At 39.8% G+C, this 18,633-nt stretch overlaps 2 protein-coding genes across 9 annotated transcripts in view; both read left to right on the top strand.

The window, feature by feature from the left end:
* ZNF507 (zinc finger protein 507) overlaps positions 1-7,704 on the top strand; it is a 34,199-nt gene extending 26,495 nt beyond the window's left edge. For 3 of the 6 annotated variants that reach the window (XM_037819846.1, XM_037819845.1, XM_037819847.1), the window contains one exon: positions 89-3,863. In XM_037819846.1, coding sequence (XP_037675774.1) covers positions 89-455 — 367 coding nt within the window. In that variant the 3' untranslated portion in view covers positions 456-3,863. Of the gene's footprint in view, positions 1-88; positions 3,864-5,699; positions 6,105-6,217 lie in introns of those variants that run through there. The other 3 variants (XM_037819850.1, XM_037819849.1, XM_037819848.1) reach the window with 3 other exon arrangements.
* A 9,774-nt stretch (positions 7,705-17,478) lies between these two features.
* The window catches only part of DPY19L3 (dpy-19 like C-mannosyltransferase 3), a 96,097-nt gene continuing 94,942 nt past the window's right edge, over positions 17,479-18,633 (top strand). For all 3 annotated transcript variants that reach the window (XM_037819187.1, XM_037819188.1, XM_037819189.1), the window contains exon 1: positions 17,479-17,615. The gene's annotated coding sequence lies outside the window, so the exon portion shown is untranslated. The remainder of the gene's footprint in view (positions 17,616-18,633) is intronic.

The raw sequence follows: 18,633 nt of genomic DNA, 5'->3' as shown, positions 1-18,633 counted from the left end.
TATGTAACTTAAAGCTAGGATTGAATCTACTACTCCTACATTATAGCCAATTCAAGGTTTGGTGTTTTGTTTTTGTTTTGTTTTTAAGAGTTCTAGGGAAATCCCCTGGGAAGACTCTGTTAAACAGTAGTGAAGAGAGAGCTGATCCTGTCACTGGAAGTTCAGAAAATTTGATGTTGTCCTCAGAGCTGATTTCCCAGGCTCCCAGTGAAGTTGAAGGTCCCAATGAGAATGAGAAACTGAGCCCAACAAGTAATACCTCATATAGTTTAGAAAAAAACCCCAGCCAAGTCCCTCCTGGCATGGAGTATTGTGTTTTACTCTTCTGTTGTTGTATTTGTGGTTTTGAATCAACCAGCAAAGAAAATCTCTTGGATCATATGAAAGAGCACGAAGGTGAAATTGTAAACATCATCTTAAGTAAGGACCACAACACAACTTTAAACACAAATTAGATGGAATAATTGCTTGAAGAGGGAGAAGATAGAGGAAGATTCCTTAGGCAGCAGTTTCATCTTTGCACCAATGTTAATAACTTTCTAGACAAAGAGGAAATAGTTGGTGTGGTTTTTGAGGAAATGACACATAAGACTTTGGAACCAAATTTGTAATGTAATAAAAGTTATTCCAAGTAGATAATCAGTAAAGATATTTAAATATTTTGGGCAAGGGTAGGTGGGTTGAGGAGGAAGCAAAGATGTAATCCTGTGTTAACCCTCTGCCACTCCTTATTGTTGAGTGTATTTATTATTGAAAGCTTATTATAGTGTATATGTGCACGCAAAAGAGTTAAGAAAGGACTTCAGGAACTATTCTAAAACATATTAAAGTGTCACAATCTTAAGCAGAGCTTAGTTTTCTTCGTTCTTAACTCTGACATGCCAACTCTAGAATGACTGGCCTTTTGTGGGAAATGGGAGGCAGCTCTCTGAGTCAATAAGGAAGTAGATACCTAGAGGGCTTTGAAATGATCTACCTAAATCTTGCCTTAAATTCATAGGAATTAATCATATACTCAATCTAGGATATGTTCCTTTACTCCCTAAATTAAAAAAAAAAAAAAAGAGAGAGAAGAAGAAGGCCTCTTACATCCAAATCTAGATTGTAAATAGGCATTTAAGAAGTAAATTATTGTCTTAAAGTAACTTGAATTTCTTGTGGGCAAGAGAGGAATAGTTGAATACCAGTTTCATAACAAGGATACCTCTGAGCTCAGTATATTTCTCAAAGGTTCTTTCCAGAGTGTTTGTCAGAGCACTGCACACTGTCTCAATAAATAGACCTTCTAATCATCTTTTCTGAACCAGAGTAAGCTTGGAAAAGGTCTGTTAAAGCAACAAAGTGTGAAAATTTACATTTGGTCATCAGACCTTGAAAATAGTTTGAACTCTAAAATAAAAATCATTTGAGTGAAATTCAGTAGCCCCTTAAAATGATTACTGTTTTTGAGACTTTTCTTCCTGGAATTTACTAACCTAGGTAAATTGAACATATGAGGTATAACCAGGTGTGGCTAAAATACCATAAAAATTCAGGTTGTTTATGAAGATTTTAGTGACAAACACACAGCATTTGGAAAGCCTACAGGATTTCTCCTATCTAGGAAATTCCATTTTGTTAGGGTGAGATAGGACATGTGGGAAAACAACTAGAAGAGTTTTTTATTAAAAGCTGCCATCACGTAGATGTAATCTCTCATTAATTACACATTTAGTATTAAATGTACTTCAAAGAGTGAAGAGAACGTAAGGTAGTTCGCTTTCCATTTTTATAGTTCTGATTATTTATGCATTATTTTGCTACGGTGAGTGCTGCCTACAAGTCCAAAGGCTGGTGCATCATTCAGTGGTGATGCACTGATTCTCTGATAAATTCAGAACAGCAGAAAGAGAAGTTTTTTGAATGGGCCACTCTGTAGACACATTGTAAAAAAGAATCTCTTCCGAAATTCCATGTATGAATTGAATGAATTAAAAATTTTAAGATAGCATTAGCAGCTATTTAAGTGAGGCCAGGCATCCTGAAATGATCCGACTTTTTTTAAAATCTTGTTTTGATGATGATATTTAAACAAACAAATGATTGTAACTTTGCAGCTCATTAATTTAGGTAGCTTTAATTTATTTATGAAAATCCATTTCTGATATGTGGTTTTTAAAAAGATAAAATGAATTTATGTATATAAATTATATTCCCCATATTCGCTGTGTGTGGATTTATATTCTTTTTCTCCTGTTTTCAAAATTGAAGCATTTATGCTTAATTTCAAATTCAAATAAAATATTTTAATGGTTTCATTATTATCACTTAAATTGTTGCCTCTCGTAGGTCAGTTTTTCATTGCTGATAACTGACTATTTCTTCATAAAAACCTGTTATTCTGGAAATTAATAATCATACAAGAATTTTATTTTGTAAAACTTTCTTTGGCTTTAATTTTATGTAATCATTTGGAAAATACTGATAACCAAAAAATACCCCAAAAATTTTCATGTGAATTTTTAGTTTTTCAATGTGAATTTTTAAATTACCTTTCTTCATCTCCAAGCCACTTCTATTGATTGTTACTTAAATTTTCTATCTGGAATCATGGACTTAAGATTTCCCTAGCTCATGGGGAAACGTTTAACCCAGAAGTTAAAAGTCTTTAAACTTTCACCTGATTCTGGCTTAGAATGTCCTCAAAAGCATTCTCCGGCCTATAGGAGGAACCATGTACCAAGGGTGTGCTACACCTTCCCATTATTTTGTGGCAAGCCTTAAGTTACCTGTCTCTACCAAGAACAACTGAATATTTCTAAAAGTAGTAATGAAGATTAAGTATCCAATTCTAATTGCAGAAGAAATAAGTACTAAAATAATCGGTAGGAATCCCCTTTGTACTAGGCCTTTTGTCATACAAAGTTCATAGATTTGTGGACTGCTCCGAACTCTCAAAATTCTGAGATTTGATAGTGAAAATAGTTTTTCAAAGAAACTTAGTTGATAAGGCAAAAGTTGGAGGTGAGGGAGGAGATGATGTATTCTGATCATTATAAATAATATTTTTCAGGGCGCTATCATTTTTTCCCTTTCTTTGATAATCTGGAATATGATTAGTGTTCCCAGTGTTCCAACAGTATCGTACCTATATTCCATTTGATCTGTATACTTTAAGTTCTGTGGCCAGCCAGTGCAATGTAGTAACATTGAATGAAGCCTTTGTTCTAGATCTTTCACCCTATTTGTCTGTGGCTTCGTTATTATTTTCTCTGTCTTTTCCAACAAAGCAAGTGGTGGGCACCCATGGTTTACATTGTATTTGTATCTTCCCACAGTGTATTTGGCTTGGCAAAGATAAGCAGGCTTCTCTATTGAGACTTACTATATGTTTAGTTTTCACAGACACTTACTTAATTTTTTTTTTTTTTACTGTACAGCAAGGTGCTCTAAGTAATGTTCTATAAAATATATTTAATAGATATTTGAGTTTGATATTCATGGACATGAATACTTGTATTTTTTTAAGAAATAAGTATTGTGTAACACTATGGCTTTGCTTCTATAGCCAAAGTATAAAAACTTCTGGAACACTGACATGAAAAGACTACAGTTAATTCTGACACTGTATCTTATTAAAATAGGATGATTTGCATTTTGTAAAATTATCCTGCACATTGAGCTGCATGCCTTAAAGCCTAAAACTCTAGGATTGTGTTCATGGTAGAACAGTTTATCTGTTCAAAACAGTGAAGCAAGGTCTACAGCGCTTCTTTAACTACCTTTGGAAATACTGTACAATGTTAGAATAATTTATTTTGCTTTACAGGAGTTTGTCATGTATTGACTTTAATATTGTATTTTGGTAATAAATTTTTTTTGTTAAAAACACTTGTCTCAAGTTTTATTAACAAAAACTTTTATCCTTATCTTGGAAATGTTGATTTAGTTATTTAGAAAGTTGTGTTTAAACAATTAAAAACTTCCTAAGGGTTAAAGTAAGACTTTATTAGTAAATTGTTAAACCATTGCTGATTGTATTTTTTATATAGCCTACCTGACTAGCATTAAACTGTGCTACTCAGAGATAATTGAAAATTTTTTATTTTTAAAATTGTTTTATAAATTCAACCTAATGTTTCCCCCTGCAATTTTATTGATATATATTCACATACCGTACAGTCATCCACAGTGTACAGTCACTTGTTCACAGTATCATCATATAGTTGTGCACTCATCACCACAGTCAGCCCTTGAACACATGCATTACTCCAAAAAATAAATAAATAAAAATAAGAATAAAAATAAAAATAAAAGTAAAAAAGAACATGCAAAACATCCAATCCCCACCCCATCCCTTCCTATTGTTCATTTACTTTTTTTGTTTTTTTCTTTTTGCCCCAGTTTTTCTGCTCATTCATCCATACACCGGACAAAGGGGAGTGTGGTCCATATGGCTTTCCCAGTCACATTGTCACCCTCATAAGCTACACTCTTACACAGTCATCTTCAAGATTCATGGGTTCTGGGTTGTAGTTGGATAGTTTCAGGTATTTATTGCTAGCTATTCCAATTCATTAGAAACCCTAAAAAGGGTTGTCTATATTGTGCGTAAGAGTGGCCACCAGAGTGACTTCTTGGCTCCTTTTGGAATCTCTCTGCCTCTGAAACTTATTTCATTTCTTCTCAGATCCCCCTTTTGCTCAAGATGTTCTCCATTCCACAATGCCGGGTCTAGATTCCTCCCCGGGAGTCATATTCCACGTTGCCAGGGAGATTCACTCCCCTGGGTGTCAGATCCCACGTAGGGGGGAGGGCAGTGATTTCACCTGCCAAGTTGGCTTAGCTAGAGAGAGAGGCCACATCTGAGCAACAAAGAGGCATTCGGGAGGAGGCTGTTAGGCACAATTATAGGCAGACTTAGCCTCTCCTTTGCAGCAAGAGTCTTGCCAATGGGGACTTTTTATCCCCATTTTTCTACTCAAATGACCATACACTGGATAAAGGGAGTTCCACCAAATGTTGAAGCTTTGTTCCTTGCTACAAACTCAGCACTTCAATTTACCTTCCAAATCGCATCTTTGCATTCTATGCTTGCATCCAGTATAGTCAGAATGCTAAAGGCTAGTTGATGTTTTGCTAGTGACCATTCAATTCTTTACTGAAAGCCACAGATTATAGTGACCTGTGTACCTTGATTGTGGTCTTAATCAGGTATTTTCTGGCATTAGATTTGTTGCACTGATAAGTGAAGCTAACATCATCTGACTGCATCATTGGTCTAGTTACCAATTCATGCTCAAATCCTGGACTACCTCCACTTAAAGGGACTGAGGCCAAATTCTTCTTCCCGATAGCTGTAATCCCTTGTCCTGTGCTCTCCAGGGGCAACATAATCATATCCCCTATATTTCAAGAATACAATCTCAACAGTGTGTCACTGAACTCCAGAGTAGATGCAGAAATCTCATCATGGAAGGTCTAGAAGAACATTCAGCACTTGAAATGTGGCTAGTATGGTTTAAGTATAAAACAGACACCAGTTTCAAAGATTTAGTACAAAAAAAAAAAGTGAAGTATCTCTGATAGTGTTTTATATTGATCACAAGTTGATATTTTGGATATATATTATTAACATTAATTTCACCCATTTTACTCTTATGCAGCTACTAGAAATTTTAAATTACATTTGTGGTTCATATTATATTTCTGTTGGACAGCACCGGTATACAGCAGAGATTGGCAGACTACCACCCTCACTTCAAATCTGGCCTGCCACCTGTTTTTGTAAGTAAAGCTTTATTGGAACAAAGCCACAACCATTTGTTTACGTATTGTATATGGCTATTTTTGTGCTACAGCAGCAGCATTGAGTAGTTGTGACAGAGACCATATGGCCCACAAAACTCAAATTATTTACTATCTCTTCCTTTGCAAAAAAAGTTTGCTGACCTATGGGCTAGAGCAACGATATATTCTGTGCCACCTGAAAGAAAAAAGCTTTTTATAAAGAAAGCCTTTTATAGCGGTGTTTTCTAACCAAACAATATTATTTCTCCCCCTGTATTTTTTATAAAGCCTTCCTGTTCTTCTACAGCCCTTATCCATTATTTCTGACTTCAACCCAACTCACTTTTTCATGTCTAATATTTAAACACAGTGTGTTTTAAATAACAGCAAATAATTAAATAATAAGCTTAGCAGATTGTGTCTTGGTTTCCTCCCGTCTGCCTTTCAGGGCCGGTGATACCCTCACTGCTCCACCCTTGCAGTGCTGTGGGTGCTACAGCTGGTGATGTGGTCACATCACCTGCATACGTAATGTGAGTACAAGGTACCTGGTAACTAATCCACTTCTACTGGAGTGACACCTGACTTGAATAATTCAGGAGATAAAGAAAAGTCTCGGATGCACAGGGAATAGCGTGTGAGTCTAAAGCCAAATTCACGAGGAGAGGTATAGAGCTGTTGACTAAACTGGCAGTACTCTCCTACATACATTTCTTCCAAATCAATCAGCAAAGATGTAAAATGAGAACATTTTTGGCCCTGCAAAAACTTAGAGAAGTTTTTTTTTTAATTGGTGCCATATGAAAGGCTTACTTAGGTAGTGTGATTTGGTTTATATCTCAGAATCCAAGTACACTGAGTATAAGCTGTTTGAACCATTTCCAGAGTCCTATGTGTACAGCAGAGTCATTTGCATACTGTATTGGAGGGCTGTAGATCTCATTTTTCTGGTGTTACTTTAATAAACATACTGTATCTAATTTTCTCATTTGAACCAAAAAGCATTTGTAAGATTATGACAGCTTTGGGTTTTATTTTATCTAATAATTTTTCCCAATAGTGGGTAGTCACTGTTTAAATTATTTGCCTTACAAAAGTAGGTCGTAGTTGCTCTTTCTTTGAATTAAAAATTTTAATTTTAGGCCTCTAATAGAAATTCTTACTTAACGTATAACACAGTTGTCAAATGTTGGTGACTTTAGTTTATAACCCAACTAAATTTACCCCAGTTGTGTTGCTTAATCCAGATGTAACGGTGCAGTTCTGTAACAGTTTGCAAAACTGAATGTAAGGCAAGTATGAGGTACAGGGGGGCTTTGTTTTAAAAGGACTTTATGTTAGGTAGATGGAGTTTATTTACACAAATCAGAAAATAATGACTACTTGGCCATGAACTCAAACCCAACTATTCCATCTTTCTGATTTCTCAACTGTCCTTTGTTTAAAGGAAAACTAAAAAGAATACTTAATTATCCACGTCATGTCTACTGGTTTATCCTAATAATTTATTAACATTAATAAAATATGTTATCTTGAATGTGTACACAATGGAAAATTGTGACCTGAAGAGACCCTCAACAAAATAAAACAAGTTACTCATTTTTCAGGTCTTTTATTTTGGTACTTAATAGCTCAGTTTAAGAGCTTGTCAGTACAGTACTCTTCTCCAGATTTTGGTTTCTTCTGCTTGTCATTTTATTAATTTTAGTTTCCATATTTCAGAAATCGTGTGGCTGCGTTTTTCTGAAATAGGCACATCAATCCACATCTTGCTCTTTTTGTTTGTATGTGCAGTCTTATTTTTTAAATTCACTATTTCCAACCACAAAAGGTGTTAGAAAACTATTTTGAGCTTATGAGAAAAGTACAGCAGGATGTGGTTCAAATCTTAAAGCTGTATTTATTTCTGATCCTCCACAGCTAACATTCTACAAAAAAAGTAGTTATTCCAAAATAAATAATTGCAGGAAACCAGTGGTTTCACGGTTGTCTTCATTTTCCAAGCCCTTTTCCGTGTGCAGCACAAGGACACAGTTGAGGAGGGGTTCTTCCCTACAGCGATGATGCTGGAGTCCGTGCAGGGTATCACCATGGAGATGTAAAGCTTAAAGTGAGTCTTCGGCATCTGTGCCCAGCTGGAGCAACCCTAAGCTCAATCTGCAAATACTGAAGACCCTCCTGCAAATTGTTTGGCAATTTTTAAAAATTATTTGGTAATAGTAGAGAGAAAAGTGTGAGTCTTCCTAGTGGGAAAGCAGCCACCATGTCCCATCTGGAGGAGCAAAGGAAAGGCCATGCTTCGTGTACAGCCAGCCAGAGCCCTACATGGGACATGCATAGCGGCCCCAACTTGTTTGAAATATACTTTGGCTTCACTTTTTTTAATCTCTGAGGAGCTCAGTTTATTCCCTCTATTTTCTTAGATATAAAGGGGTGAAATAAGTTACATGGATTAATGAGATAGTCTATAAAATACCTAGTCAATTTTCTGACACAATTCTAGTTCCAGTCTTGGCTCAGCAAGCCATGGGACCAGGAGTAAGACATTTAACTTTTTTTGAGCCTCAGTCTCTTTATCAGTAAAACAGAGATGGTAACACTTTCCTCATAGGGTTGTTGTATATGAAGGGTCTGCATATACAAGAGCTCAAACAGTGGGTTGCTATTACAGTTTGAGAGTAAACTGTGATGGGGAAAAAATTAAACTGCCCTTAATAAATCATGATACTAAAGCTACTTGGATAAAACTTTGGAAGGGAACCTAAGAACCACACTGGTTTGTTTTTGTTTTGTTTTGTTTTATTGGTTGTGTGTGGTTTTGTTTGTTTTGATGCAGGACACAAAATATACTGTCTCTTAAAAAACACATGGAAAAGGACAAACCTGGTTTTATCAGTTCCTAGAAAATTGAACAATACCCTCTTACCATCATGTTAAGTTCATATGATCATTGATGTGCAATTCTTTGGCTCCTACAAACTGCCATTAAGGACTTATTTTCACCTGTCATGTTGGATAAGAAAAATGTGAAAATGGCACTTCTCCTAAATAAGCATATGAGCTGGCTGGATTGGCAAAACTTAGGCCCATGGAGAGGGAATCATACGTAGGATTGCATGGACTAAGTATAATCAGCCTCTTAAATATGTAGTAAACAATGCACGGAAGCTTGAAGCTCGCAGGGCCGAGTGAGTGCCACCTGTTGGACTACTGGGGAAAGGTGAACATTCTTGGAGGGGGTGAGAAATGGCCTGTCCCTGATTGTGCAAAGTTCACACACAAAAGTCAGTTTTTTTGCGTCTCACAAGGATGTTTCAGCTGCAGGACACTGGTGCAAAGGAGTCCTAATTCTGAAGTGTGCCTGCAAGCCTGTGCAGGTGCCAGCCTCTTGGTGAGGTGCTGCCCTGCAGGCCTGGGGTGCAGTTTCCTAATTCTACTGAATGGACTTGTGACCAGGTAGGAAAAGGGCAGAAGTGGCAAAGGTAAAACCAAATCAGTACTAATCCACAGATGTAACTTACTCTTAAAAGATTAAATGAGAGCTTTTGGTAGCTCATATTTCCAGCTAGAAGTTATACCTTAGAGAACAAAAACAAAAAAGTGAACTGCCAAGGGCATGATTTATTGAAAATAAAACTTTATAACAGTAATTAACACTTGTCATATGAATACAAGTGCTGGAATCAAATTCTAGCTGAACTGTACCCATACTTTCTAGTAAATACCCTGAGGGTTTGTTTCTGAAAGATGACACCAAATCTTGCCTACACGATAATTTGCATTTACATAGCACCTTTCAGCTGATTTTCTCAAACACTTAACAAGCCTCTACTAATTGAGCTTCTAAATACCCCTGAGAGATCTCTTTTGGTAAAATTTGTTCAATAAAATTCAGATTTCAGTTTTAAAAATCTATATCCGTCCACCAAGTAGACAACAACAGCCTGTAACAATTGCATTCAGTGCGGATCAGCTAATCAGATAGGTATCTTTCAGATTGTTTTCAGGTCCTTTACCAAAACTAAGAACTGAGTTCTTCGGGTTCTGATTCCTGGCCCTGAGCCATCCCCACATACTAGCTTCTTCATAATATAATTCTTATACTGCTGGTGCTTGTACAGAGTTTGTGATCATCTAAGAAATAAGACGAATCATGTGCATGGAGTTGTGGCAGACCTTGCAGGTTGTTTCCAACATCCATTCTTTTCCATGGTGGTAGAATTTTTAGCTGGGCACATAGCACAGACTGTATTTCCCAACCTCCTGGTAGCAAGGTGAGGGCTTGTGATCAGATCATGGGATGTGAGGTCATGGGCCAATGGGATATGCCTAGAAGATAAGAAACTTCTGGGTTTGCCCTTAAAATTCAGACAAGTTCCTTGCCCTTGCCTTTTTTCTCTTTTCTGCTGGCTGTTAACATGAATGTGGTGATGAGCCTTCACTGGCTAGGAAAACAAGGGTGACTCCCTGGTGATAGTAGAGCAATTAGAGGAACCCTGGGTCCTTGGCAATGGAGCCGCATATCATCCTGGACTGCTTATATGACGAAGAAACAAGTGTCTTCTTTTCGAAGTCTTGTTTCAGTGGTTCAACCCGTATCCTAAATAGTTCCGAATCCTCAGCCATTATTTTTAGTCTGTCTCCCAATTTATGTATAGGGAAAAGCCATTAGAGGCGAAACTATGCTTCCAGGATTCTGCCAAGGGTCCAACAACCAAAACTTACTGTGTATCAGTGGTTTTCAACCTTTTTTTTTTTCATTATCACCCCTCTAAGACATTTTAGGCATTGTTTCCTAATCACCTCCCATGAAATTTTAATACCACAGATACATTGTATATCTGTTTATGTACTATCTGTATATCTGTGCTTTATTCATAAAAAGAGTTAAGATTTTTTCAACCCCCAAGAACTAATTTTCCATCCCTTGGGGGCAGATTGAATGAGCTGGTTGGCACTGGTTGTGAGGAGGGAAAGATACTTCAAACTTCATTTCCTCGTATCTTGACTGAAAATTCAAAAAGGTCATCAAGTAATTTAAAAGTGGCTGTATTTGTCACCTCTGTTATGTAGGTAAGTCTCCATTAAGATTTGAATCCTGGCAGCTTTCAGGCCTGCAGCTGCAATCAAACCTATGAAATCTTCTTATGCATAAGAAGCCCTTTAGGCTAGCTTATCGCTATCCATGGGTGGATTCAGGAAAGTTTGGGGGGAGCACTTGATAAGTGTTAGTGAAAATGTAGCCCAGTACTAGACTGGCCAAAATGTTAGGCATGATAAAACGTTTGAATTCGAGCGTGTTAGAAACACATACATTTCTGGCTGAAAGTCATAATTCTTCCTACAGAAAAACCAAAAACTCCCATGCCTGACAATACGCTTTAGCATCTGTTAGTAGACAAAATCTGCTAGGTTTTTTAGACACCTGTTGTGTATATGACTGTTTTGCAGGGAATAACATTAGAGCAGTCCAAGGGAACAAAATGGAAGGACCAGCCATGGCTAGATGTTGGACTAGAAGAGCCAACATCTAGGAATCATCACATTTGGCAAGTAGCTAATGTGATCATCATCATCCGCTTTAACTGACTATCTTGACTATTCATGTCCCCACTCAAAAATACATGTGATTCTAACCATGGAAAGGAATGTTTAGGTAAGAACAACAATGAGGAAAGATAAAAAGAATAACAGGTTTTAAGGAGAAATGAAACAAAATTGGTAACATTTAAATACTTTATATAACAGAGTCCTTAGATAACTGTGTTCCTATGCTAACCTGTCTATAAATTTCACTATTCACCACCACTATGGATCTAGTTAAGAAAATACAAAGTTGATGAAAGAGAGAGAAAAATAATACTAAAAATAGTTCATAATGCCTTTTTTTAAGACTCTCACAGGGAAAAAGCCATATATGGACAAATATTTTAAAGGAGAGTAGTAGTACAAAGTGATGTCAATTTCCATGCAACTCCGGAGTGATCTGTGACAACTGAGGAAGCTGATCTCCAGGACTCAGCCTGGGTTCCTGTGCCAGTTTGAATGTATTATGTCCCCCAAAATGCCATTATCTTTGATGCAATCTTGTGTGGGCAGACGTATTAGTGTTGATTAGATTGTAATTCTTTGAGTGTTTCCATGGAGATATGACCCACCCAACTGTAGGTGATAACCGTGATTAGATAATTTCCATGGAGGTGTGGCCACGCCCATTCAGTGTGAGCCTTGATTAGTTCATTGGAGCCCTATAAAAGCTCAGACAGAAGTGAGCTTGCTACAGCCAAGACAGACACTTTGAAGAAAACACAGGAGCTGAGAGAGGAACATCCTGGGAGAAAGCCATTTTGAAACCAGAACTCTGGAACAGACACCAACCACATGCCTTCCCAGGTAACAGAGGTTTTCTGAATGCCATTGGCCATCGAAGGTTATAAAAGCCAATCCATTTCTGGTGTTTTGTGAAAAGGCAGCATTAGCAAACAGTTCCCTAAGAACCAAGCATGCCAGAGCAGGCTCAGAAGTATACCATCGCCACACTCTATCTCTGAGGTCTCTGACATGGGTCACACACAGGAGTGTATAAAACAGTCAGTGGGATGCAGGAAGAAAATATTAGGATTTCCATTTATATTTACTTTAGTTTTATATATGCATACAGAGACACAAAGAACAAAAATTTCTGTCTGATAATAAGAGATTAAAAAAGTTATAAAACCACTGCTCTGGCATTTATCAAGACATTTAAAGAGTAAACTACTCTATGTACAAGATGGAGAAAGATGAATTGATGAAAAGCACTGTTTAAAAAATATACTTGATGGGCCAAACTATCCTTAACTGCATACATGTTTTTATACGGGAATACTCAGTTTGTAAAAATCTCATTTCTCCCAAACATTTACATACTTTTTTTATACAATTCTAGTAAAAATCTCCATGGATTCTTTTTTTGGAACCTGGTAAAATATAAAGTTACCTGAGCATATAAATATGCAAAAATAGCCAAGATGTGTGTTTAAAAGAAGTATAATGGACAGCTGCTCTCCCAAATATCAAAGCATTATATGAAGAAACAGTAAAAAAATATGTGGAATTGTTGCAAGAATAGTTTTTCAAAAGTCATTTAAACAGCAGTGAGTTTACAAATAAACCATATACATATAAAAATTTAGTATGTGATACAGGCAACAATTCAAATAGAGTAAAAATGATGGTAGAATAATTGACTACCCAATTTAAAAAAAATGTTAAGTCAGATCTATGTTATCCCATATTTAAAAGATTCTTTATTTTAAAATACTAGAAGAAAGTATAAAAAATATTTCACAATCTTGGAATGGGGAAGGCTTTTCTAAGCATGATGGAAAAACCTAGAAGCTATAAATGGAAGATAATAGATTTGATAATATAAAAATGTAAAATTTCTGCATAGTAAAAGACACCAGCCAGGATACCCAACAGTGAGAAAATACCTGCAATAATTACACAAAAGGTTAATATTAATAATCTATAAATAGTCCCTTCATAGCAAGATTAAATAGATGACATAGCTGAAAGACATGAAAGAAAATCCCAGGAAAAGAAACACAGCCAATAAGCCCCTCAGAATAATTGTCTCCACCTCACTAATAAAGAAATGCATATAAAATAATAATATATTATTTGTCACCTAAGATGTCAAAGATTAAAAGTACCCATTGTTGACAAGGACATGGAGAAGTAAGCATCATAGTACACGGTGTTTGCCAATATTTGTCACAATTTAGAGTATGCATTCTAACAATTCTATTTCTAGTAATACATCCTAAAGAATTATACAAGCATAAGGCTGTTCTATGTAGCATTACTTATGATAGCCTAAAACCAGAAACAAACTTGAATGTCCAATTAGAGGGGAACAGTTAAATTATGATACATCCATATGGTTATAATTGAATTTGTTTATCTATCATTGGATAACAAAAATCACTCCAAAATGTGGTGGCTTAAAACAGCAATAAACATTGATTATCCTCATGGTTTCTTTGCATCAGATATTTGGGCAGTTGTGGATCGGGCTCTTATGAGGCTACAGTCATCTGAAGGCTAGCCTGGAGCTGGATGATCTACTTGGAAGGTGGGTCACTCATGGCTGCCTGAGTGATGCTGGTTGTTGGCGAGAGGACAGTTCCTCTGCATGTGGGCTTTTCTACAGGTGGTTTGAGTGTCCTCACAACATGGCGGCTGGCTTCCCTTTCAGTGAGCAATCCAAGAGAGGTTAAGGCTGAAACTGGAATGTCTTTTATGACCTATCTTCAGAAGTTCCATTCTGTCACTTCCATAATATTCTGTCACACAGAACAGTTGCAATTCGATGAGCAAGTATAACACGAAGGCATGAAGAGCAGGCAGCAAGGATCATTTCAGCTGAGATCTAAAGGCTGATTAGTAGTTAGTCAGGTTCAGTGTGCCAAGGAGAATAGCTTATAAAGTCCTGAGGCAAAAATTTGAAAGAAATTTAGTATGAATAGGAAGTAGAAATGAGTCTGGAGAAATAAACTGAGCCCGATTCATGGCAGTCCTTAGAAAAAGTGTTAGAGAGTTTGATTTTTATAATTTAGCCAATCAAGTCACCAAAGGAGTTAAATTTAGAAAAGATCACTCCAGTTACTGCATAAAGGATGGGTTAAGTGACTGAGGACCAGGGGGTAGGAGTAGAGGTTAGGAAACCAGACGGTACCGAAATGATGCCAACAAGAAATAGTAAGTTAGATTTGGGTGGTGGTGATACAGATGGAGAAAAGTGGGCAAGTTCTGAGATATTTAGGAGATAAACACAATAGGACTCGATTGAGAATCAAGGCTGGCTCTTTGGTTTTAGACTTGAACAACCAGGTAAATGGGGCACCTGGGAGAGAAGAGCAGGTTTGGGGGTTAGAAGAACTTTAGCTTTTAGCATGCTAAATTTGAGGTGCTAGCACACACAGAAATGCCCAGTGAGCAGCAGTCAGGAGATACGCTTGGACATAAAAACTAGAGGCATCAATCAGCACATCGATGGCAACTGGGGCCATGGGCCAGGGAATGAATGATTTTTTTTAAAGAGGTAGTGGAGCTTGCAAGGATATTAATAAGGAACGGCAGGAAAGGGAGACAGGATGAATAACAGGAGAGTCTATTATCACTGAAGGCAGGAATGATCAAGAGTGTGCACAGAAAAAAAAAAAAACAAAAGAAAAAGAAGAAAAAAGAGGGTGCACAGTACTAAGTCAGGCAATTTAAAACTGAACAAACATTGGGCATCAGATGGGAAAAAGAGGGAGAACTTTCACCCTTGGTTCCAAGGCAAGGTACTTTTATGGAAAGCATGTGATGAACAGTGCTAATGACTCCTGGTGAAGTGCTTCTCAAAGGGTGATGTGCACACAAATCACCTGGGGATCATTAAAATGCAGATTTTGGCTCAGAGGGTCTATGGTAAAAACCTTATAATTTGCATTTCTAGCAAGCTCCCAGCTGGTGGTGATGGTGATGCTGCAGGTCTGCAGTGCACACTTTGAGTTGCACTCTTCTAGAGGACCACTACTGCTGGCCACAAGGAAAAGCCAGGGTGTCCCTTTGGGCTGCAAAACATTCCTGTATATATCTGCAGTTACAGTCCACCACCAGAGCACATCCCTTTTATGGTCCCTCCCTGACTCCTTGACTCCTAAAGTAGGGACAAGGGCCTACTATTCTTTGTCCATCACCTCCAGGATTGCTGGGGAATTTAGGACTCACTCCGAATTGGCTTATTCATTCCCAAGACTTACTCTCAGCAGTGAGTGCCTACTTAGAAGTCTCAAAGCTTTCTTGCTTAGGAAAGCAGTTTCATAACATTGAAACAAAATAAACAGCTGCTAATGAATACTATTTCCTTTTCTCAAGGGATGCATTTGTCCTGATCATCACATTTTTCCCCAGAGTGAGACAATTTATTAAGGAAAACCCCTATACAATGAGAGAAAAAAATCCTAGTTAAGAAGGAATCAATTCACATATATATATATTAAGCACTCAAATATATTTTATGTAAGGCATTGTTCTAGTTTCCTAGGCTGCTTAAGCAAATATCAAGAAGGGGCTTGGCTTAAACAATGAGAATTTACTACCTTCCGGTTTTGAGGCTAAAGGAAAGTCTAAAATCAAGGCATCATCAAGGGGATGCTTTCTCCTGAAGAATGTGGCATTCCGGGGCTGGATGCCAGCAGTCCTTGATTCCCGTCACATGGCAAGGCAGATGGCAGCATCTCCTGGTCTCTACCTTCTCTTCTGGTTCTGTTTCAGCTTCTTGCTTCCTATGGCTTTCTTTCTCTCATGCCTGAATTCACTCTGCTTATCCAGGACTCCCATAATAGGATTATGACCCATCCTGATTGGGCTGGGCCACACACAACTTAAGTAACTTCATCAAAAGTTCCTACTTACAATGGGTTCACACCCTCAGAAATGGATTAAATTTAAGAACATGCTTTTCTGGGGTACATACAGCTTCAAACCACCACAGGCATCTTAACACTTAAAAAAAAAAAAAAAAAAAAAAAAACAGTCCCTGTACCCAAGGCCATACCATGAAAGGGTAAAGACACCAACAGCCATGTTAAAACGTGACAAATACCATCTGAAAAAAAAAAAAAAAATACCTCAATTCATTTGCACAGAATGTGTGCTTGTTATTAACAGACACACAAAGGAGAGGTGACCATGAAAGGCTTCTAGGATGAAGTGATTTCATGCTGAAACTAGACTGTGGGGGGTGCGGAGTGTATTTTCACGGGTGGTGGACTCCGATGGCCACCCTTATCAAGAATCAACACGGAATTTGAGGATCTGCTGGTAAGTAAAAGGTTTCATCTACCGTTCCTTGCAGTGAGATTAAGACACCAAGGTGCAAAGTAAAGCACGGTTCCTGCTCTCAAAATAGGTTTACAATCTAGTCTGAAGACAGATTAACACAGGAGACTAAGAACCCAACGGAACACATTATTTAAAAAAAAAAATGAGGAAATAGCGTGCCCTCCCCTCAAGTCCCCACCCCTGCTCTTAGCACTAGAGAGGTCTTCGGAGAAGCGAAAGTATCTCTGTTGGAACAAAGTAGGGCCCTCTCCCTGGCAGTCAGTAAATGTTCCTCAAGCCCAGTGGCCAAGTGGGGGACGGGGGAGGTGGGGGGCGTAAGGGGGGACACGGTTGCCACAAGCCCAGCAACGGCGCCACAGGTCCTGATGTCCGAACCGCCTAACTCCAAACGGGGTACTGAACCCTTCGCACCCGGCCACAGGGGGGACGGTCAGGAGGGACGCGCAGCAAGAAGAGTGTTTTACAGGAACAAACCACCCGGCACGCTGTCCCAGTCCCTCAGTGGCTGCCTCCCCGCCGGATGACCTAAAGCGACCCTTCCTCGGAGACGCCGAGCGCCACCTCCCGCGCCGGCGTGAGGGTGCGGTGGCCGGGAAGAAACGCCGCGCGTCGTCCCGGAGCCGCTAAGGAAGGGGGCGGAGCAGGTCGGGAGTCGGCGAGCGGAAGTTCACAGCTTCCTTCCGGCCGGCACCGCACGAGACAGGGCGGGCCGTCTCGGGAAGGGGGAGGGGGCTCGCGTTGACGGACGGCTCCCAGGACCTATGGGTGCGGCCGGGTCGGCCCTCCGGCGCGCCCCTTCCCCCGGGCCGCTGACGCGCCTCTGACCCCGTCAGCCCGGCGCCACACAAAGCCCCGCCACTGTCGGTACTCTTTTATCTCTGGGCGGCCTCGCTTCCCGCGGCCCTCGCCCGCCGGCCGGCCTCCTCGCCCCACTCGGAGCGCGCGTGAAGACGGCTGAGCGGCCGCAGGTCTGGGGCTGCGCGGCGGGCCGCGGGTCGCGGGCGGGAGTGGACGCGCGGGCGCGAGGGCTACGCGGCGGGGCGGGAGTGGCCGGGCGCGCGCTTTTCGCTTCCCGCCCGGGGGCGCTTCGCGGAATCCGGGACGACGACCGCCAGCCCCTCCAGCCGCTGTGGTGTCGCGCAGTCAGGGGGCGCGGGGACTCGGGGTGTTTTGGTGGGGACGGGGCGCACGGAGGTCGGGGGCGCGAGCTCGAGAGTAAGTTTGCAGATCGGCGGTGCCCGCTTCTCGGGCTTCTTGGCCGGACTTGGCCGCGCGGGAGGGGGGCGGGCCTGGTTCGCGACTTCCGCAGGGCCACTGGGTCTGGGTGACCGGGAGCAAGTTACTGAGCTGCCCCGGCCGCCAGCCGGCCCCGCGGGTACCTGTACCAGAAGAGACCAGGTGTGGGAGGGCTGTGGTGCAGAGCTAAGCGGGAAAAGTGCCCTGCGGTGCCGAGGAGATGCCAGTGCATGCCCGTCATTCTTAACTAATGTAAGAATTGCTTTTAGGTCCCTTTTCAAACATTTAGCATGGCATTCCTTTTAATTTGTTGGAGGAACTTTTGTTCCCGAGTTCATGGGATTATCAGAAAGCCTGGCACATAATTGGCCCTTAAATACTTGTTGACTTTCTGTCTTAATGTATTCTAGTGTATGAATGGTGGAATTTTTAAAACTCCTCTCTCCCACAGAGAGGGTATGTCTTTGGGATTAGGTCATTTGGGGGAGAAACCCATCTTTGGCAGTACAGCTTGGCTGCTGACACGCCTTTTCTCCTTCACTGCTCCAGATTCTCCGTTTTCAAGCGTTTGGGAGGATAGCACCTTCTTAATCTGCTGTTTTCCTTCTTGCCTGTTTTGTATGAACCCACGAATGAATTGTATAATGTTGGTTGGTTGGTTCTTTTCTATAGAGCAAGTGGTTTACCTTTAGGAATTAATAATCTTGCCCAGGCAATTGCGTGGGGCTACTGATCTCTATTTAATAAACA

The sequence above is a fragment of the Choloepus didactylus genome, chromosome 27 (genome assembly GCF_015220235.1).
Source record: "Choloepus didactylus isolate mChoDid1 chromosome 27, mChoDid1.pri, whole genome shotgun sequence".
NCBI lineage: Eukaryota > Metazoa > Chordata > Mammalia > Pilosa > Megalonychidae > Choloepus > Choloepus didactylus.
The sequence above is the reverse complement of the archived record's forward strand: the minus strand, read 5'-3'. Positions and strand labels throughout refer to the sequence as shown.